Raw genomic sequence first — 22,819 nt, 5'->3', positions numbered from 1 at the left:
CATTATAGGAGAAAATTTAGAGCTCTTAAACGGGCAAATGGAGGTTTTAAAAAGTATTGAATAAAGGGTGTCGTTAATTGTGGCCAATATGCATTAGAGAAAAACATTTTATTTCATAATGATATTTCCCCCCATTTTAAGTTCATATTATCCAGTGAAAGGTTAGATTTTTGTGAATTTAAATAAAAGATCAAAAGGATTAACAATGCAGATTAATTTTCACAGCTGCCTTTGATCATATTTACCGAGGGTGCCAATAATTCTGACCATGACTGTATGCGTATGTGTATATATGAAAGTGAAAGACAGACAGACAGACAGACAGATAGATAGATAGATAGATTTCTTATTGATATTACTGATTTTTTTATTCTGTGGAAGAAATAAGCTTCCATAGGAATATGGAAAACTAAAGTGCTAAAACTAAAGTATATATGTGTGTGTGTGTATGTGTGTGTGTATACACACACACACGCATATGTATGTATGTGTATTTCGATTTGGAGTACTGTTCTTGTTTCAATTGAGAATGATTTCTGAAGGATCATGTGACACTGAAGACTAGAGTAATGATGCTGAAAATTCATCTTTGAATCTCAGAAATAAAATACATTTTTAAATATTTTAATATTAATGTAATTTAAAATATATTTGAATAGAAAACAGTATTGCTGTTTAACTGTATTTTTGATCAAAGAAACGTAGCCCTGGTTAGACTTTTCAAAAACATTAAAAAACATTTACAGACCCCAAACTTTTGAGCAGTAGTATATTGTTGGTAAAATGTGCATAAGGGTATGACTTACAGGATATATTTCAGCATCTGTCAAACATTAAATGTGCTGTCTGCTTTGTGTAAGGTAAACTTATGAAGAAGTTTCATTACCACTGGCTCAGATTACACAAGACTTTATATTAAACAAAGTACAGCTCCTACAGATAAATTAGGTTGAGGTGTAGGTTAAAAACGTTAAGTTCATAAAGGTACACAAAGAACTTCCAAACATTGGTATAAATAAATGATAATAGCATTCCTGCTGCTTGAACTGTAGAGCCAATGCAACAGCAAGGTCATGGGTTCAATTCCTAGGGATGAAAGAGATTGAAGGCTGGAAGTGATAAAATTATAACTGTTTCACATTCTAGGTAAACATTTAATGTAATATGAGGGAAATAATTTTTTTATTTTATTATAATCGTGACAATGATATGGAATGGAATGATATCCACTAAAATCATACATGGATATGGACAATATAACCATACGCATTTAAGCGTAAATCAAGTTTGATTTCATGCTGTTTAAACATGTTTTAACCCTCTAACTCTAGCACTCACTATTCTAATTCTATTTTATCTATTTGTTGACTTGACCCTCTAACACTTGCGCAATCTATTAATTTTGTAACTGCTTGTTCTCTTAAAACAATCCTCTAACACTAGGTTTTTCTTTTCTATCTACTTGCATTATTTTTGTTATGTGTGCGTGTATACGTTTATGTATGTGTGTAAGTGCATGTATGTGTGTATATATATATATATATTTGGTAACACTTTATTTTAGGGTCTCTTAACTAGTTGTTTCTTGGCATGCATATTACTAGAATATTAACCATTTATTAGTAGTAATTAAGCACACATTAATGCCTTATTCTACATGACTTTATTCTACATTCCTAAACCTACCTAAACTTAACAACTACCTTACTATTAATAAGCAGCAAATTAGGGCTTTGTTGAGGGAAAAGTCGTAGTTAATAGTAAATAAGTGTTCCCTATTCTAAATTGTTACCATATATATGCACGCGCGCGCGCGCGTGTGTGTGTGTGTGTGTGTATATATATATATGTGTGTGTGTGTGTGTGTGTGTGTGTACGTGTACGTGTGTGTGTATATGTATATATATATATATGTATGTGTGTGTATATATACTGTGTGTAAATATGTATATGTATATATACATGTATGTATACTATGTGTGTATATGTATATAATGTATGTGTGCGTGTGTAAAAAAAACTTATGTGTGCTGCATTAGGCTAACCGAGACTTGTCATAGCACTTGCATATTATTGCCCTTTTGTTGCTTTTGATTGCTTCTGTTGTCATCATTTGTAAGTCACTTTGGATAAAAGCATCTGCTAAATGACTAAATGTAAACATAGGATACTGCATCTGGTGTTAACCATGATATATGATAGCCATGTTCTGTGTGTTTGTGTGCAGAGCACTTTACGTGTGTAGTGAAGGTGTTGTACAGTCTGCAGTACACACAGGCTCTGGCCGCTCTGTCCATCAGATTCAGTTGTGAGGAGAGACTCGCCTGGAGCAACACTGGAGCTGCCAAGAAGGTGCCGCAAATTACCACAACCAATCAAAAAACTTTCTCAGCCTGCGTCCCAATGTGCATACTATCCATCCTAAATTCTATGTGATTAGTCATTTTCAGTACTATTTAGGGCAGATAGGGTGGATAGTATGGACATTGGGACGCAGGGCCGGACTTACTTCAGCCAATTATAGCAAGAATGTGTGTTATAATAGTTTCTTGATGTTCTGCTTTGTGGAATATCAATACAAATTGGTTCACAATTTGCGCCTTAATGTAGATTCAGTTGCTGTTTTGTCATTGGTGTGTATATTTGTATTGTTTATTATTCAAAGGCTCAATGTGGCTCGTTCAGTCAGATTTCAAAACTGGACCTATCCATTTTATAATGATTAAATTGCGCATTAAGACCCTTGAGGAGAAGCTAATTTTATTAAGAGTAAGAATGCATTACTTGCCCTCAGTGCTGTTTTTTTTAAGGGGGTGATCGTAATAATCTTCAGATAACCCAGAGTGAGGAAATACTTCAGATAAATCTCACTCAGGTTTTCATTAGTAATGGTTCTGCGCTCCATTAAATGACTATTTTTGGGGCTTTGTGGGAAATAAATGTAATGTGAAGAGTTTCATGTCATCAGTCAGACTGCTTTAATTCCACATTTATAGAGTCACACGTCATCCCTTTCTCTGCCTGAAATTTTCATTGCTTTTGCAATTTGCTGACATTTAAAGTAACACATGGAATGCGTTTAAAAACTTAGCAAGTTGCCTTCCTAGACAGCAATATTGGGCATTATAGGTGCATTCAGATGTTTACAAAATGTTGTTTAAATTTAAATCAAATTAAATGTTTAGTTTCATCTGTGATGGCCAACAATTGTGTCACTAGGATTTTGAAACACAGCCGATGTACACTGACCAAAATTATAAACGCAACACAGCGTGCAATTAGCATGCTGACTGCAGGAATGTCCACCAGAGCTGTTGACCATGAATTGAATATTCATTTATCTACCGTAAGCTGTCTCCAAAGGCGTTTCAGAGAACTTGGCAGTACATCCAACCGGCCTCACAACCGCAGACCACGTGTAACCACACCAGCCCAGGACCTCCACATCCAGCATCTTCACCTCCAAGATCGTCTGAAATCAGCCACCCGGACAGCTGCTGCAACAATCGGTTTGCATAACCAAAGAATTTCTGTCAGAAACCGTCTCAGGGAAGCTCATCTGCATGCTCGTCGTCCTCATCGGGGTCTCGACCTGACTGCAGTTCGTCGTCGTAACCGACTTGAGTGGGCAAATGCTCACATTCGATGACGTCTGGCACTTTGGAGAGGTGTTCTCTTCGCGAATGAATTCCGGTTTTCACTGTGCAGGGCAGATGGCAGACAGCGTGAATGGCGTCGTGTGGGTGAGCGGTTTGCTGATGTCAACGTTGTGGATCGAGTGGCCCATGGTGGCGGTGGGGTTATGGTATGGGGAGGCGTATGTTATGGACAACGAACACGGGTGCATTTTATTGATGGCTTTTTGAATGCACAGAGATACCATGACGAGATCCTGAGGCCTATTTTTGTGCCATTCATCCACGACCATCACCTCATGTTGCAGCATGATAATGCACGACCCCATGTTGCAAAGATCTGTACGCAATTCCTGGAAGCTGCAAACATCCCAGTTCTTGCATGGCCAGCATACTCACCGGACATGCCACCTATTGAGCATGTTTGTGATGCTCTGGATTGGCGTATACGACAGCGTGTTCCAGTTCCTGCCAATATCCAGCAACTTCGCACAGCCATTGAAGAGGAGTGGATCAACATTCCACAGGCCACAATCAACAACCTGATCAACTCTATGCAAAGGAGATGTGTTGCACTGCGTGAGGAAAATGGTGGTCACACCAGATACTGACTGGTTTTTGGACCCCCCCCCCCCCCCCCAATACAGTAAAACTGTACATTTTAGAGTGGCCTTTTATTGTGGCTAGCCTAAGGCACACCTGTGCAATAATCATGCTGTCTAATCAGCATCTTGAAATGCCCCACCTGTGAGTTGGATGGATTTTCTCGGCAAATAAATACTCACTAACACAGATTTAGACAGATTTGTGAACAATATTTGAGAGAAATAGGCCTTTTGTGTACATAGAAAAAGTCTTAGATCTTTGAGTTCAGCTCATGAAAAATGGGGGCAAAAACAAAAGTGTTGCGTTTATAATTTTGTTCAGTGTAATTCAGTCCAGTTGGTACAATAACAGTGATTCCAGTCTGAAGGGAGAGATTTAAAACATTGTTTTCTTTCATTCATTAATTCATTTCACACGCAGAACATGCCAAACTCTGACAGATCATGGGAGTCACTCCTGGGTCATGTGATCTCTGAGCTAACGAAGGCCAAAGATGTGTATGACACCAACTCTGAGGAAACATTTGTGGTGAGTCCTCAGCTCCAAAGTCACGTGAACCACACAGCACAACAGAATAGTTTTATAACACCATTATATATTAGTCTTTCTAGTTTTGCAATTATTAATTAATTTATATACATTGCAATAATGAGTGGACCTAACAAAACATGCATCTACTGGACAAAAAAATAAAAATGCTCATGTCGTTGACTTCATTAGCAGTTATAATGAGAATATGTAGTAACAGTATTTTTTTCTATATGAAGAAAAGATGAAGACACTTATCCCAGGGACCCATTGTTTAACTTGCCTTGCAAACATGTCATTTTCACTCTACTAGTTTTTGCTGTCAAGGCATTTATTTGATCAAAAATACCATAAAAACAGTAATATTATCATATGAAATATTATTAAAATACAAAATAAGTGTTTTCTATTTGAATATATATTAAAATGTAATATATTCTTGTGATGACGAAGCAGAATTTTCAGCAGCCATTACTCTCTTTTACTACATATTTTTTTATTTTAGATTATTTGATAGAAACTTCAACTTCAACATTTATTCTAAATATATATTTTGTAACAATGTGAAAGTGCAGTTACTTTTGCTCAAATAAATGCAATCTTGCTGAATAAAATAATTAATTTCTTAAAAAAAAAAAAAAAAAAAATTAATTTCATAATGGTTTTTATATAAAATTTTATGTTAAAGTTAAGTAATTAAAGTTTTATGACAACCAGCCAAAGAAGAGTCATTCTCTATTCTAGAGGAATATGTAGCTCACTGTTATTGGAGCCTGAAGCTTGTTCTGATCTCTAAGGAAGCTCTTGTGTGCTGCAGCCTGCTGTCAGATGACTGTTTGTCATGGCTTTATCAACAGGGAATGAGCTGTTCTTAATGATGTCTTATCTCTGTAGTTGAGCTCCAGTGTGTGGTCTCCTCAGTCCATTGAGTTCAGCCTACAGCAGTTCTGTCTGCCCTTCCTGAGACTGTCCTGTTTACTGCAACACCACCTGTATGGAGACCGCTTACCTGGCTGCCTGGTACACACACATACATTTAATCTGATATCTAAATGAAGACGTCCCATTGACAGATTTTCAAATAGTTGACAGACTGCCGGGTGTCTGTGATCACAGGTGGATGAGGAGTTTTCTCTGCTGGCCGGGTGTCTGGGATTGGCTGGTTCTGTTCAGTCTAGTGGAGCCATGAGCAGTGCAGCGTGTCTGGAGTGGAACATCAATGCTTTCGATCTGATCAGTCAGTGGTGTTCAGAAGTCATCGCTCTGTCCAATACTCCCACCCAGCAGTCTGTGGTGAGTATTTGTGTCTCCTTCATGTTTCTTTGCACCATTTTATTTGGAGTCTTTGTAACACCAGTGATTTAATCAGAAGTCGTCTTTTAATATGGTTAACCACTGTGAGCTAACCAAGCATGAGCTGTGTCAATAAGCATCATATTTGATATCTAGTATACAACTAGAACTTGTCGAGCAGGGTTTTATGACAGTAAGCAGTAAAATATCTTGAATTGTATCAGTTCTCACAGTCATGGATGATTAGCTTTGACTTGGTGTTGAAAAGATTGCATTTAATTTGAGTGAATTGAATTTTTTTTAAGTAAAGATTTATTTTATAAAAATTTTACTCAATGTACATTCCATTTAAAAAAAATGGTTAATTTTGATTTCCTGGTAAGAGAGGTTTCCATAGGAAAAAGTATACATTGAAAACTGAATTTCGATCAGGCCCACAGCAGCATTTGCTCAACCTCTTGTAGGTCTGTTTATCCGACCAGTGGTAGGATGGTCAAAAATTAGAGATTTCATCTTCAGTTTTTTTTTTTTTTTGGTTTTTTTTAATAAAATGTTACAAAAAAGATTGCTTTGACTGACAGTGAAAGGTAATTTCATGGGGCATCTGAGTGATTTTCTTGTCTCTCTTCAGTCTCTATTAGTTCAAGATCCGCAGTGGGCCACCCCTCGCCTCCTGCACCTCCCAGACAATTACAACATCATCTTCCAGTACTACCACAGGAAATCCTGCACCAGCTGCGGCAAGACCCCCAAAGACCCTGCGCTGTGCCTGGTTTGCGGCGCATTCGTCTGTCTGAAGGGTCACTGCTGTAAACAGCAGGGCGTCTGTGAGTGTGTGCTGGTGAGTGTGTGGCAAAATCTGCAAGCTTTAGTTTGAAAGATCCTTACACTCCTGATGATGATGATGATGATTGATTTTTTTTTTTTTTTTATCCAAAGCACTCTCAGCACTGCGGAGCAGCGACTGGTATCTTCCTCCTGATAAACGCCTCGGCCATCATTATCATCCGAGGACATCGCTTCTGTCTTTGGGGGTCTGTGTATCTGGACACTCATGGAGAAGAGGATAGAGACCTACGGTAATCTTCTCACTGCTCTGATGGCCAGATATTGCATCTAGATTTAATTCTCAGGTCCCAGTAGCTGTGTCAGAAATTACATTTTTAGAGCTATAATTGTGAACTTCACATTGGTTATCTTAGTAGCACGAAAAACAAATTATATACAGAAAATGTGAAATTATATACAGAAACGTGATTGATTTTAATTCTCAGTGCTGCAAAAAATGCATAAAAAGACATCTAATGAATGTGAGACGATCTAAATGTAATTGTTCAAAATTGACATTTTACAGATCAAAATGCAATTCGTTCATATTTAATCTTACATTTTGTTTATTTTTGTGGCCTTGCTCAGTAGTCATTTATTTGTGAGATTGAGTTCATATTTTAATTTCTTTTATAAAGAAAATGGTTTCCATTTCCTGCTGTGACTTCTTGTTTTTTCCTGTTCTGTAGTCGAGGAAAGCCTCTGTATTTATGTGAGGAGAGATACCGCGTTCTGGAGCAGCAGTGGGTCTCACACACCTTCGACCACATCAACAAGCGCTGGGGTCCCCATTACAATGGACTTTAACAGTACAGCCCACATCCTGTAGAGGACAGGTCATATGATGTCAATGCCAGCCTCTGTGACATCCTCTTATGATTTCTGTCGTGTAATATAAAGAAAACCTGCATTGGGTTGGCCACAGCCTGGGTTCGTGAAGTTTAGTGTACAGTCAAGCCTATTGACTAACAGCGTGTGCGCGTGCGTGTTTTAAAGTGATTTTTTTTTTTTGTGTGGATTTATAGGGGAGAATTTTGTTTTGTCCCAGCAAACTCACAGTGAAAGCACACTGAGTGAATCTGTGTCTAGTCTGTTGTACTCCCGTTTTGTAATGTTTGGAAAACTGACATCGTTTTTGAGGAGACAGACTCTTAAAAAAAAAATAAAAAAATTTGACCAATGTTAACAAATCATGTACAGACATCAGAATGTACAGACATCGAAACCTTGAATGCTAAAGGTACCAAGACTCTCAACATGTCCCCCCACCCCATGACCACTTTATGCTATTTGAGTTGAAACACATCTCATAAGACTGACTGTGTGTTTAAAAAGCAGGGTATGAGGCGAAATATCAACCGATTAGAGCTAAAGCGAGATTTGTCTCGAAGTAAATGGTATTGACTCGAGGTGTATTTGCAGTCATCCTCAGGAATTTTATTTTTTTTATTTTTAGTAGTCTGATAAAAGATTTTAATATTTAATAAGTGCTGCTATTCATTGTTTAAAAAAAAGTAAATTATACGTTTTGTAAAATATTTTTACAATTAGCTTTTTTTGTTTTTCTTCCTAATGAAGGATTTGTTTTTGATGGTGGTTGGCTGGTCTGTTGAGTTTATTATAAAAATACAAAAAATCCCCTACAACCTTGTAGCACATATTTAATGGCTAGAGCTAGTCTTTATATAACGATCTGTGGCCCTTTTCCTCATAAATGTCATAAAGGTAACCTTAAAATATATATAAAAAAAAAGAAAAAGTTTTTGCATTAAGAAAATGAAGTTTGTTTTAGAATAAAGTATCTTTGCATCATTTTCATAACAGCTGAACATCATTTGCCCCAAATTCTTATTAATGTAAACAATATTGATGTTTTTTCTCCTTTTTCTTTATTGTGTGTGCGAGAGGGAGAGAGAGAGTGTCTGTGTTTCTTTGTGAAGAGTGGGCAGAGGCATTTAATTTGTCAGGAAAATAATGCAATACAATTAAGGTTCTGAAAATCTGCTCAATTTTTTTTCAATGCAAAATAAATAAAAAAAAATATTTTTGGTTAAGGGTGAAATAATGAGGAACTATAACCAGAAAATCTAACCACATACCCCAAATCAGTTGTCACTCAAAGTTTGATTGTCTTTACGATATTCTAATTACATGATGCCTGGACTGGTGTCAGATGGTCCATAGGGGACAGTGTTTGCCATTACACTGAGCTCTGGTTCAAAGAGCCGTTTGATGGCTGTTCTGTTGGTCTTGTATATCTAGAGGCTCAATGCACATTTGCAAAAACCTCTGAAGTAAAGAAAATTTGTCATAATTGTCTTGACTGAGTTTTGTAACAACTGGCTTCCATGGCCTAATTTCTCCTCCTGTAGGATTTTGCAGGTAGTGAAGTTTTCTCTTGTTTAAATACTTTATTTGTGTTGTTGTGATGATATTTTAATGCGCACACCACTCAGGACATTGAATTCCTGATCTGAAGTGTTCCTGAGAAAAGGGTTGTCACTTTGTTCTACTGCTTTGAACTCGGCCAGATTATGTGTAGATCCTTTATGCAAAAGTATCAGACCAAAAGAAGAAAAAAAAGATCTGTTTTAATGTTATCAGAAAGTCAAAAAAGAAAATTTGGTACGTGATACAAATAGACATTTTAGTGAAGGCTAGTTTCAGTCCGATACATGTGGTGTTCCTCAAAGCTCTGTCCTCGGACCATCTTTGATTGTGTAATCTGTAATTGTAGAGAGGGCATTATGTATGCACAAGTTAATTATTTGAGAATGCATTAAACTGGATCACATCAAATTGAATACTGCAGCCCAGTCCAGTGATGGACATGTATGGCGTGGCACACAATTTCTTTATTTTATGCAGCTCCTATGTTAGCAAATGCTTTAGTTTCAGTACTTTCTCATTTAATCTTTGCCCCCTTCAAAAGTAAGAGCAAGCTTCACATTGGCATAAAATGACCCCAGTCTAAACCTTATTGTGATTTGCCTTGCCAAACTTGACAGTTCTTTGGGGGGGGGGTGAGAGTGAGGAGAGAGAAGTGTCAGGGAGAGAAGTGTCCCATCCTTTTTGTTTTAATTGTGTATATAGAAATCACATACACACATTTAAATTAAGTTTGCAGTACAGTTTCCATATGGTATTTAGTGGGTCATTTTTGATTGTAGATCACGATCAAAATAATGACATCAGTGGAGCCCTTGCAATAATAATAATCAGTGCGATTACAGAGACGAATGTGATGTCTAGCTATATTGAGGGTGTCTTGCTTTTTGTTTGTTTCCTACTGAAAACAGACAAGCACCCCCAACACCACACACATACACCAGAAAAAGCATGTCTGGTTTGTATTGATCAGTTTGATTGGTAGGTATTGATTATCATTGCTGCAATCATGCCATGCTGGAGGGAAGATATTTTCAGTGCACTTGAAGTTTGCTTTCTTTTCTTATTTTGTCTTGATTTCTTGCATGCTGCTGTTTTTTTTTTTTCCCCCTCTAAGAGAGTTCTTGCTCTCCTTCACAACTTTGTATAGACAGACAGTTGTGCTAAGTGTGACGGGTGGATAATGCTGGTGTGTTCTCCTGCGGTGAATGCTTGTCAGGCAGGCAGTAATACAGTACATTACTGTAGGTGCTGATTCAGACTTTATGATGTCATCTCTGAAAGGGTGACTTTTAATGACATTTACTGCAAAATGTAACATATGTGAATAAAATATACAGATGCTCTGATATGCCTTTGTGTGTTTTTGTCTTTTTCTCCAAAACTTTTAAACAAGAAGTGTTGTTCCATTTTGTCGATATTAAGATATTATACAAATAATTAAAATATCATTATTTTAAAAATATATTAATAACTAATAAAATATTGTATAAAATAATTAAAATATCATATAAAAATAATATTTGTCTCACCAGCTGGTTTATGCAAACATTTTTTATTAAGATATTAATTTGGTAACACTTTAGATTAGGGAACACTATTCAGCAAGTTGCTTATTAACTCTTATTTAAGAGAGAATATGTGTTCCTTAATCTAAATTGTTACCATTTATTTATTTATCATTCCGTGCCGGCCCATAGGGTTGTGGGGCCCTAGGCAAGATAACGAAAATGGGGCTCACTAGTCTAAGAACTGTTAACATGCTGGAGGCCTAGAACTATACTTGTTCAGATTTATGTATATATATATATGTGAGTATATATAAATTTGAATAATAATAGTTACAGGCCTCATGCATGTTAACAGTTTTTCGAAAACTTATTTTACTAATGTTAACTTAATTTTACTAAATCAGCAAGAGTAGCACAAATGGCGCTGAGAATTTCCTACGAAAGAGTTTATAGCTTATTCATGGTGAAATCTTTATTCCCCCCTGTGTTATATTTTCATATGAAATAAGTCACAACTCACAGTGACAAATTATTTACCGTGCAGAATAAAGCTGTAGTTAAATGAAGTGATTTATTGAAATTAATTATTTTAAAGGCATTGTCTAAATGTGAGCTGTGTGTCACTGAATTTCTCTTGTTTTAGTTATGTTGTTTGGCTGTTAACAATTCTTTTTGCTGAGGTTTGGTAACTGAGCCCATCATATTAATATGAGTCTTGTCTTTTCTCATGAGGGTTCACTGTGACCACTAGAGGCTCAGTTAATCTAGGCCGAGAGAGAACCCTGAATGACCCTTACTGTACCAATTAGTAACAGCAGATAAGATGAAGTCTGCCAAAGTTAACACAGAACATAACAGTCTGTTTTATGATTTATTGTTGGTAAAGCCAAACACATTTACAAATGTGTTATAATTGATCTAACAACAGACAAAGCATTAGATTCGCTGCATTAGATTCAGCTTTTGCTAAATGAACGCACCATTCATCTGCCTAATGGCTCAATCTTCAATGAAGTCGCGCTGAGGCCCAGAAACCAAACCCCTGTAAACATGTTTGTGCGCTGAATGGAAAGTGGGTTGGCAACACAATAGCTGCCTGGACGACACACTGACCAATTGTGCATGACATCATAGCGTATTAGCTTAGCAAACTCTATTTGTTTGGATGGTTGCAGTTTCTGTTTATGCAGGTTTTATTGAAAAATGCTTTGTAATGGATGCAGTGAATATTTTGATGCCGCATGCATTCCAGCATATACAGTAGGTATCATGATCTTCCGAAATAGGTTATGATTATTAGATTTTTTTTCTTCTGGAATCATAATCTATATCAAAGTCCACCTTCCCAAATTCTGCCAAAATGATTGCTTTTTACAGTACTTTTTATATGAATTAACTCATCATCCAGCTGTTTGTAAGTGTTATATTGCACCCATGCTTGTGCTGGGATTGGTCATGTGTGCACACTGTTTCCTTTCTGAAGCGCTCACACAGGAACTTATCAAGTTCTAGTGAATTATTAACCTCAGGACAGGTAGGAAGGTTTGAAAATCACTTGGGATATGTCCGAAACCAGCTATGGCAGGTAGGTCTTCTCTAAATTATTGTTTTAACTGGTTAAAAAAATAGAATAAAAAAAAAAAAACATTAGTGCAGTCCAAGGCCATGAAGGTAGAGATGATTACAGGTGATGTTGAGTGATCGCGTGTGCTGTGATAGGTTATTTGATAATCCACAGAACAGCTAGTGTACGTTTACAATTAGAACGAACAGTTCCGTTATTTGATATATTAATTCTATAATAAAAGGTAGGTAATAAAGTTGGAATGTAAAGGTTTTTGGCTAATTATTCAATATTCTTACAGGAAATGCCAATGGAAGAACCGATGTGGTCCAAAGCAGGTAAGAAACATCACCTCGAGCATTTTAGAAAAAGAATTTGTATTGATTTCATGTGACCTAGGATAACTTAAAGGGAAAAGAAAGTTATATTACATCATATTAGCTATAAATAGTGTTTAAATTTAATTACATTTAATCATATGAATTTAAGCATTTTTTAAGTGTTTTTTTTTTTTTGCAGTGTGATATAGAGTATGTCCAATTAAAGCTCATGATAAGTGTGTGTGTAGTTTCTCAGGGCACTAACTAACCCTGAGACGTGTGTGTGTGTGTGTGTGTGTTTTACCCTGTGCCCAGAGGGCTGGATAACTCTGAGGAAATACAGAGGACAGAATTGTATCATCTCCATGGCAGGATATGGTGAGAGAGAGAGAGACTGTGATGTTACTTCACTGTGGTGATGTTTACTATGCATCACACACCGCTGAAGAACATACATCTCTGCTCTGCAGACTGATAGCAGAAACATGCATGCCAGTGGATGCTTTCAATTCCCTGCTTTGCATTGGCATCTAATCACATCTAGCTAGCATCATTTTTCATCGACCAAAAAAATCAAGAGATGCTGTCTTGTGCTAAAGTCAACCCTAATTAAAGTACGCTGCTAAATCATATTTAATTATCAAAGAATCCTAAAATAACAATTTCCACAAGAATAGTTTTCAACCTAGCTAATGATAAGTGTTTCTTGAGCAGCAAATCAGCATATTAGAATGATTTCTGAAAGTTCATGTGACACTGAAGACTGGAGTAATGATGCTGAAAATCACAGGAATAAATTACATTTGAACATATATTAAAATAGAAAACAGTTATTTTATATTGAAATAATATTTCACAATATTACTGTTCTTACTGTGTTTGTGATTAAATAAATGCAGCCTTGGTGAGCAGAAGATATTTCTTAAAAAAGAAAAACACCCATTGAAAATTGAACATTATTGATTTTAAATAGAAATTACTGTATTCATTTTACTACATAATAAAGCATGATAATAAATATTTTGATAGCCAGTGTTTACATGAAGTAAGATGAAATGTTAGCTTAGCATGCTAGTTGATTAGCATTGCAGGTGGCCACAGCCTGTACTTGTAATTCTGTATTTACTACTGTAGTTGTATTCTAAGGGCTCGTTCACACCAGTTTCATAGCCAGTAAAGTTGTGATGGCTCATGTGCACTGTTGGTCTCAGTTAGTGCGGAACGATCTGTCAGCGTTCATACAGAAAGTAAGAGGTCACACTTGTAAATCCAGCGTTTACTGGTGGACGGCGCAGTCTGTCACATTCCTGTAACAGGATTAGAGTGGACAGGACTGTGCACCTTTGCCCTGAATGAAGTCAATTTGTGAGATTATGAGATTATGTTGTAAGACCTTCTTTCTCTCTGCCTGTGCTGCCAACTCTCATTTCACTTACATGCTCACATGACCAGTTCTGCCATGCTTCTCTAGAAACTAACTCCATTTCTCGCTTGTGTTGTTGTTGTGTTGCAGTGGTAATGTAAACCCATCAGCCTCCGTGTGTGGTGTCTGCTTTCCTCCGCCACAGGTTTCCCACACTGAGAGAGAGCGTCAGTCTGTTGTCATGCGGTTGCTAAGGTGTTCTTAGTGATGGGGGTTTTTAGTGTACTAGTTATGCAGTTGCTAGGGTATCTTAGGTTGTTCCTGTGGTATTCTAGAATAGTAATAAACTTCAGGCTATTTTGAAAATATCTTTAAATTAAACAAAAGGTTATTGCAGGAAGCTAAACTTGTAAAGCCTGACATATGATTTTATTTTATGATTATATGAGTTTATTAAAAATTTGCATATTTGCTGAGTATCATATTTTATACATCAGGTTTTTGTGGCACATGCTGGTTTTGTTTTGTTTTGTTTTTCACTTGTTTGCACACATGAAGTATCAGTAACCTAAACTGATGTTTTAATATATTAAATGTTTGGATAGTGTTCGACAAGCCCTCCTCACCCAAGTATTTTGAACCATAACAGTATATTAAGAGTTAAAATACAAGATAGACATTCATTTATAGTCCTTTTTACGTAAGTAAAATTGAAAAGGAGTACTTAATATGTTTACTGGAGTAATATTTTGTTAGGTTATCTATATATTTACTCAAGTACTTGTTACTTCGTCCACTACTGTACACACAGTATGGTGTGATATAGCAAGAATATAGGACTCATACTGAAAGAGAAAATTAATCACATCAGTGAGAAGAAATTCTGATAGCTTGTGAATCAGTGAGCTCTTTATAACAGCGTGATATATCTCCATAATGTATCTCATATATCTATATCTCCAAAAATATGTCTTAGTAAGACGATATTTAGAGTTAGTTAAAGTTAGTTTTGCTTAGTTTTATGATCTAAGCTCAGTAATTTCAAAACATATTATTTTTCTATGAAAAACTAAACGTTCCTCAAGAGCCTGATGATCATATTTGATACTTACATTTGAACAGGATTTTTTCTAAAAACGGTGTATGGGTAACCAAGTTCAAACAAATGTTTATCTTGAAATACTACTAATAGTAGTATGCTTTATAAAAATCAATAAAAACATCCACAAAATCACAACTGAATAATACTAAAGACGACAGGAAGCAAATTACAACAGGTCTTTCGTTTTCATTCAATTTGCGCATCAGATATGTTTTATACTGTACTTTATAATACATTGACTATTTAGGCTGTGTATTGTAAATACAGAATATGGACTGTGTGTATTTGGGCAGATGTTAGACTGACACGTGTTCTAGCAGAGAATGAGAGTCAGCGTTCACTCAGCTATTGTTCTTGGCTGTTGTTTTCACTCAGGTCCTGCTTCACTGGTTTTCTGTTCCCATGAGAATATGAGCCATAGCAACACAGTCTCTGTTTATGACTGCAGAGACGCCGTGTCGTAGAATTATGACATCAGCCTAACACACAAAGAGCTTGCATTTTTACAAACACATTTTACATTTAATCACATTTATGTTTTCTGTGACCACGAGGGATTAAATCCTGTTTTTATATTTCTGAACCTGTCTGAGGGAGCTTTATATTGAAAGATGTGTAGGTTATCTATTCTGTCTCAAGTTTATGGCATTCAGCTCATAATAGTTATTAACAATCCTATATATTACTGCTGTGCGAATGGACTCCAGAAGTCATCACCTGTTACCTGTGAGCACATAATCTGAATGTAAATGCTTCTGCATATCAAAATATTATGGGAGTTGTTCGAGTCACATGACCGACACAATTCATAAACAATTCCCTCCTCCTTACCTGTGTGCGCATGTAAGTGTTTGGATAACTGAATGTCTTCCCTATAAAGCTCTTTTATGACTAGTTCCATCTGTCTAATGAATATTTAAAACAAGATCATATTACACATTACAAGTTAATGAATAATTCAGAGAGGCTGATTAGAATGATTTAGGCTTGTAGCATTGACAAACCCTCACATACATTGAGCAACTTGTTAGGAACGTCTATCAAACTGAGGTATGTTCTTTGATATTTTTTATTATTTCAGATGTATATTTAGTATTCCTAATTAAATCACTTCAATATATTATCAAACTCTCATTAAAACTTTTTTCCTGCACTTTTGAATCTGAAGAGAAAACCTTTTGGAATTGCTTGTTTTATGATATTCATATTGTTGATCATTTGTACCGGATTTGAATATGGTGTCTGAGGGGAGAGTTGTAGTTATGGTTATGTAACAAAGTTTTGCATGATTGTGCACTTGTTAAGGCTGCAGTGGCGAATAATATCAATATAAAAAAGATCTGCTGATGGATTTTATTTTTCTTTAGTCTTTGAAAGTTACAACTTGTGATTATTAAATATGAGATATACTGTAAGTGTTGAGTGCTACTCTGTAATTTAATGATATGAAGTATATATGAGTTAAATGAGTTGTGGCTGTCTGTCCGTGTGGAGAGGCAGAGACGGTGAAGAGCAGATCAGATGATATATACTGACAGATGCTTCAGTGACTCAAAACACATTTGGGCAGCATTATTAAACATCCATGCTCTCTTACAAACAGCAAGTGACATACACATTCTCATTGCTGAAGACTGCTATCTTTTTGGTCAAACCTCAAACTATATTATATAAAACTTCAAAGCAGCATTCAAGGAATTAATGAATGTGGGGTGTGTTTTCTGCTGCGTTGTAATATAAGTGTTGGACAAACTTCAGAATTTAAGAATGTCTTTATTTCGATTCATGATGAGTGTGAATGTAAATTGAACATTTGGCAGGATGCTGAATTGGAAACTGAATTGAAGTAAATTATACTGAAATTAAATTTACATTGTAGCATTCTTGGAAAATAAGCAACCTTCCATGAAAATATCAAACTATACTACCACTCAAACGTTCAGAATAATGAGTCTCATATGCTCTCCAAGGCTGAATTTATTTGATCAAAAATACAGTAAAAACAGTAAAATTATGAAGTATTATTAAAATTTAAACAAACTGTTTTCTTTTAAACTGCTCCTTCAGAAATCATTCTAATATGCTAAATATGCCGAAGCAGCAAAATCTGTTTTTTACATTGATAACGATAAAAACTCCTATTAATATTTGAGCACTAATAGTAATAACTGAGCACCAAATCAGCATATTAGAATGATGTCTGAACTATCACGTGACATTGAAGACTGGAGTAATGGCTGCTTAAAACTGTCATCACAGGAATCAATTACATATTAAGTATATTGAAAATATGTTTAATAAGAAAACATTTAAATTTGTAACAATATTTCAAACATTATTGACTTTTATTGTATTTCTTTTTTCAATAAACAAATGCAGTCTGGGTGAGCATGAGGCACTTATTTAAAAAAAAAAAACTTAAGCAAATTATTCCAGTGGTTGTATGGTTGTAACATGGGGAGAGTTGTAACAGCACCATTTCCACCAATCAGGGATAAGATAGGAGTCCTATGATCATTTCATTATTTACCCACTTCCTCCCTGATATTATATGAATGGTTGTCAAGGCTGCAAATAGATATATGCAGAACAACTATATCCAAAACTATATTTTGCTTAGTACTTAAACTGTTGCATATAATTTACATTAGAATTAATTGTAGATTTTCAGGCAAATGTGATGCATTTTTAAACTGCTAATTTCAAATACAGCTAACTAAACATTGGATGACAGGGGTGGGGCGAGTTGTAACACAATTTAGCATTCCCTTACATAGAACTTGTCATGATCGGCTGAAGGGAAGAGGAAACAAGATGCAAGTGAAATGACAGGGTTTATTGATGAAATGAAGTGAGACACCGACAGGACTGTGGTACTGGAGTGACACAGGAACTGGATGGGCTACACGGTGGAGTGGAGGTGAAGACAGACCCAACGACGACAGGGGAACTCCAGACACGAGACGAGGACACGACGACACCAACACGAACTCCGATCCACGAACACCAGACGGGACACCAGATGACGAGATGACGACGAGAAGACTGGAACACTGTACGTGGGTAGACATCAAGAACAATCTGGCAGAGGAGAGGAATGAGAGAGAGGTATTTATGGTAGAGGAAATGGGCTACAGCTGGCTCAGTGATGAGACACAGCTGAAGGGAGTGAGTGGATGACGGCTCGGCCACGCCCCTGCACGTACAACACGCACGCACATGACAAACCACGGGACGAGGTGAGACCGTGGGTAAGTGAACCGTGACAGTACCCCTCCCCTAAGAACGCCTCCTGGCGTTCCCAGGTGCTCCTACCTGTCGATTATAGTCATCGATCAGAGAGTGATCCAGTATGTCTCTCGCAGGTACCCAACTTCTCTCCTCCGGACCGTAACCCTCCCAGTCCACCAAGTACTGGAATCCGCGTCCCCTCCGCCTAGAGTCCAGTATGCGGTTTACCGAATATGTGGGTTCCCCGTCTACGAGTCGCGGCGGGGGGGGAACCGGAGCAGGCGGGTTAATAGGGGAATGAAAAACGGGTTTAACTTTGGACACATGAAAGACGGGATGAATCCTCCTGTACACTGGAGGAAGGTTGAGGCGGACTGCCACCGGACTAATGATCTTGGTGACAGTGAACGGGCCAATGAATTTGGGCGCGAGCTTATTAGAGACGGAGCGGAGAGGAATGTTCTTAGTAGAAAGCCACACTTTTTGACCAACGACGTAAACGGGAGGCTTCGACCGGTGGCGATCGGCCTTGGCCTTGGTGCGCGCCCCCACTTGGAGTAGAGTCTCACGGGCTCTGGTCCAAGTGCGGTGACACCTCTGGACAAAGGCGTGAGCAGAGGGGACCGCGACTACGGATTCCAGACTAGGAAAAATAGGTGGCTGGTACCCTAAACTACATTCAAACGGAGACAGGCCCGTGGATGACACTGGTAATGCATTGTGGGCGTACTCCACCATAGAAAGCTGCTGGCTCCAAGAGGAAGGATTCTTGGAGACCAGACATCGCAACACTCTCTCCAAATCTTGGTTGGCTCTCTCGGTCTGGCCATTGCTCTGGGGATGAAACCCAGAGGACAGACTGACAGTCGCTCCCAGTAATCTACAGAACTCTTGCCAAAACTTAGACACAAACTGGGGACCCCTGTCGGAGACCACGTCTACCGGGAGGCCATGTAAGCGAAAGACGTGGTCTACGACAGTTACCGCTGTCTCCTTGGCTGAAGGTAATTTGGGCAAGGGAATGAAATGTGCTGCCTTCGAGAATCGGTCCACCACGGTCAAAACAACCGTGTTGCCCTGAGAGGGCGGGAGGGCGGTGACAAAATCTAGCGCGATGTGGGACCAGGGTCTCGAAGGCACAGGCAGCGGTTGGAGTAACCCATCTGGGGGCCGATTGGAAGTCTTACCAGTGGCACAAACCGAGCAAGCCAAAACAAAACTGTGAATGTCGCGAGCCATGCGCGGCCACCAGAATCGTTGCTTGACCAAAAACCCGGTGCGATTGACTCCTGGATGGCAAGCCACGTTGGAACAATGGCCCCACTGGATAACGTCAGACCTTAATTCCTCCGGCACAAATAATCGATTCGGTGGGCAACCGGGCGGAGGCATTACCCCTTCTAGAGCCGTCTTGACCCTCGATTCGACCTCCCATGTCAGAGCGGAGACGAAAAGCGTCTCGGGTAAAATGCACTCGGGAGTTGACGGGCGTTCGGAATTGTCAAAAATACGAGATAAAGAATCGGGTTTGATGTTCTTGGAACCCGGGCGGTACGAGAGAGAAAAATCAAAACGACCGAAAAAAAGTGCCCACCGCGCCTGCCTGGAATTCAATCTTTTAGCAGTTCTGATATATTCTAGGTTCTTATGATCGGTCCAGACGATGAAAGGTACCCCTGACCCTTCCAACCAGTGACGCCATTCCTCCAACGCTAGCTTGACGGCCAACAACTCTCTGTTACCAATGTCATAATTGCGTTCGGCTGGCGATAAACGATGGGATAAAAACGCGCAGGGATGCATCCTGCCGTCCGTGGAAGAGCGCTGGGAAAGAACTGCACCTACCCCCACCTCTGACGCATCGACCTCCACCACAAACTGACGTGAGGAATCAGGGGCTATGAGGATGGGAGCCGAAACAAAGCGGCTCTTGAGTTTAGTAAACGCAAGCTCGGCTGCGTTAGACCACCTGAACGTGGTTCTGGGGGAGGTCAAGGCAGTCAGAGGCGCGGCTAGTTGGCTGAAATTGCGAATAAAGCGCCGGTAGAAGTTGGCGAAACCCAGAAACCTCTGTAGGGCCTTACGGGAATCTGGGCTTGGCCAATCCACCACAGCCTTGACTTTGTCAGGATCCATGCGCACCGCCCCGGACGACACGATATATCCCAAAAATGGAACAGACTGTGCATGAAACGCGCATTTCTCCGCCTTGACAAAAAGCCCATTCTCTAGCAACCTCTGAAGCACTCGTCGGACGTGCTGCACATGCTCCTGGAGAGATGAAGAAAAAATCAATATGTCATCCAGGTAAACATATATGAATTGATCGACCATATCTCGCAGCACATCATTGACGAGTGCCTGGAAGACCGCTGGGGAGTTGGACAGCCCGAAGGGCATGACCAAATATTCAAAGTGCCCCCTAGGGGTGTTAAAAGCAGTCTTCCATTCATCCCCCTCCCTGATGCGGACCAAATGATAAGCGTTACGTAAATCCAATTTCGTGAAGATAGCCGCTCCCTGCAACCTCTCGAAGGCTGAAGACATCAACGGCAAAGGATAAGTATTCTTTACCGTGATGTTGTTCAACCCTCGGTAGTCGATGCAAGGACGCAGGGATCCGTCCTTCTTCCCCACAAAAAAGAACCCCGCCCCCGCTGGAGAAGAGGAAGGGCGGATGAACCCAGAAGCTAGAGAATCAGAAATATATTTCTCCATAGCCTCCCTTTCTGGAACAGAAAGCGAATATAATTTGCCCTTAGGCGGAGACGTACCTGGCAGTAAATCTATAGCACAGTCGTAGGGACGATGCGGAGGAAGAGAAGCTGCTCGAGACTTACTGAATACCTCCCTCAGGTCCTGGTACTCCGCGGGCACGTTTGACAGATCCACTGCCTCCTCCTGAAACATAGAAACAGAGACAGACGGACAAGCAGACACAAGACAGGACTTATGACACTGATTGCTCCAAGCGGTGATAGTTCTGTGATGCCAGTCAATTTTAGGGTTATGGGAAATGAGCCAGGGGTGGCCGAGCACGACGGGTGCTAGGGGTGAGTCCATGATAAGGAAGGGGATGGTTTCAGAATGATTGCCTGACGTGATGAGTGTGATGGGTTCAGTGATAAGGCCAATGGTGGGAAGCTCTTGGCCGTTGAGGGCGTAAACAGAAATCTTGTGAGTGAGGGGTTTGGTGGGAATGTTGAGTCTCTTGGCTAATGATGAGTCCAAAAAATTACCCTCGGCTCCCGAGTCCAGCAGGGCTTGACTGTAGTGAGAGTTAGTAGCCCATCTCAGTCTCACCGGAAGGAGGGTAGAAGATGTTGATGAGGTCTTTTTGGCGGAGATCCCGCCCGACAGTAGCCTCATGCTTACCGTCGGGCTTGGTCTTTTACCGGACATCTATCTCGAAGATGTCCCGCCCCTCCGCAGTATAGGCAAAGACCAAGGGATCTCCGTCTGTCCTTCTCCTCCCGGGAGAGCCGAGCCCGCCCCACCTGCATGGGTTCGAGATCGTAGTCGGGACTGGCCGCGTCCCCGTCGTTGGTGCGGCGACTCTCAAACCCACCAGGGACTCGACTGGCCAGGACGCGAGCCTCCGCTCTAGAGAGCCGTGCGTCCACCCGGATGGCTAGTTCGATGAGTTTGTCGAGTGTGGTGGGGAGGTCCAGGACGTAGATCTCCCTGTGGACGCGGTCAGCCAACCCATGCAGGAACATGTCCCACTGCGCCTCCTCGTTCCAGCGACACTCCGCCGCCAGGGTGCGGAACTCGATAGAATAGTCAGCGACTGACCTCGCACCCTGACGGAGATCAGCGAGCATTCTGGCCGCCTCCCTTCCGGCGGCGGCGCGGTCGAATACCCGCCTCATTTCCTCTGAAAGCGCTTGGAACGAGGTACAGCATGGGTCTTGATTTTCCCACACCGCCGTTCCCCAAAGTGCCGCTCTCCCAGTGAGCAGGGTGAGAGCAAACGCCACCTTACTTTGCTCCCCGCTGAAGGTCCGGGGCTGGAGGGCGAAGTGCATCGAACACCTTGTTAGGAACGCCCTGCAGTAGTTGGGTTCCCCGCCGTACGCTTCCGGGATAGGTAGGCGTGGCTCCAACTGGGAGAGGGGTTCCGATGGCGTGGGAGGAGTAGGCGGCGTGGGTGGCGCAGTGGTAGCTCGTAACTGTTGAAACTGTTGGGTGAGCTCGGATACCTGTGTCACAAGAGCCTGAATAGCACGACCCGTGTTACTCAGGCTCGCTTCCTGATTGTTCATCCTGTCGATGCTCTGGGCGATGAAGTCTTCCAGGGCTGAGGATGAACCACTCGCTGCTTCCATAGCATGGCCAGATTGTTCTGTCATGATCGGCTGAAGGGAAGAGGAAACAAGATGCAAGTGAAATGACAGGGTTTATTGATGAAATGAAGTGAGACACCGACAGGACTGTGGTACTGGAGTGA

At 39.8% G+C, this 22,819-nt stretch overlaps 1 protein-coding gene across 2 annotated transcripts in view; it reads left to right on the top strand.

Annotated features, from left to right (window-relative positions):
• Window positions 1–10,627, top strand: part of LOC306876463 (E3 ubiquitin-protein ligase ubr3-like) — an 80,157-nt gene extending 69,530 nt beyond the window's left edge. For both annotated transcript variants that reach the window (XM_079427639.1, XM_079427638.1), the window contains exons 33-39: window positions 2,228–2,352; window positions 4,662–4,769; window positions 5,664–5,789; window positions 5,886–6,062; window positions 6,694–6,903; window positions 7,002–7,141; window positions 7,580–10,627. In XM_079427639.1, coding sequence (XP_079283765.1) covers window positions 2,228–2,352; window positions 4,662–4,769; window positions 5,664–5,789; window positions 5,886–6,062; window positions 6,694–6,903; window positions 7,002–7,141; window positions 7,580–7,697 — 1,004 coding nt within the window. In that variant the 3' untranslated portion in view covers window positions 7,698–10,627. The remainder of the gene's footprint in view (window positions 1–2,227; window positions 2,353–4,661; window positions 4,770–5,663; window positions 5,790–5,885; window positions 6,063–6,693; window positions 6,904–7,001; window positions 7,142–7,579) is intronic.
• Window positions 10,628–22,819: the final 12,192 nt, after the last annotated feature.

Source organism: Barbus barbus (genome assembly GCF_936440315.1).
Source record: "Barbus barbus genome assembly, chromosome: 10".
In the NCBI taxonomy this organism is placed as follows: domain Eukaryota; kingdom Metazoa; phylum Chordata; class Actinopteri; order Cypriniformes; family Cyprinidae; genus Barbus; species Barbus barbus.
The sequence above is the reverse complement of the archived record's forward strand: the minus strand, read 5'-3'. Positions and strand labels throughout refer to the sequence as shown.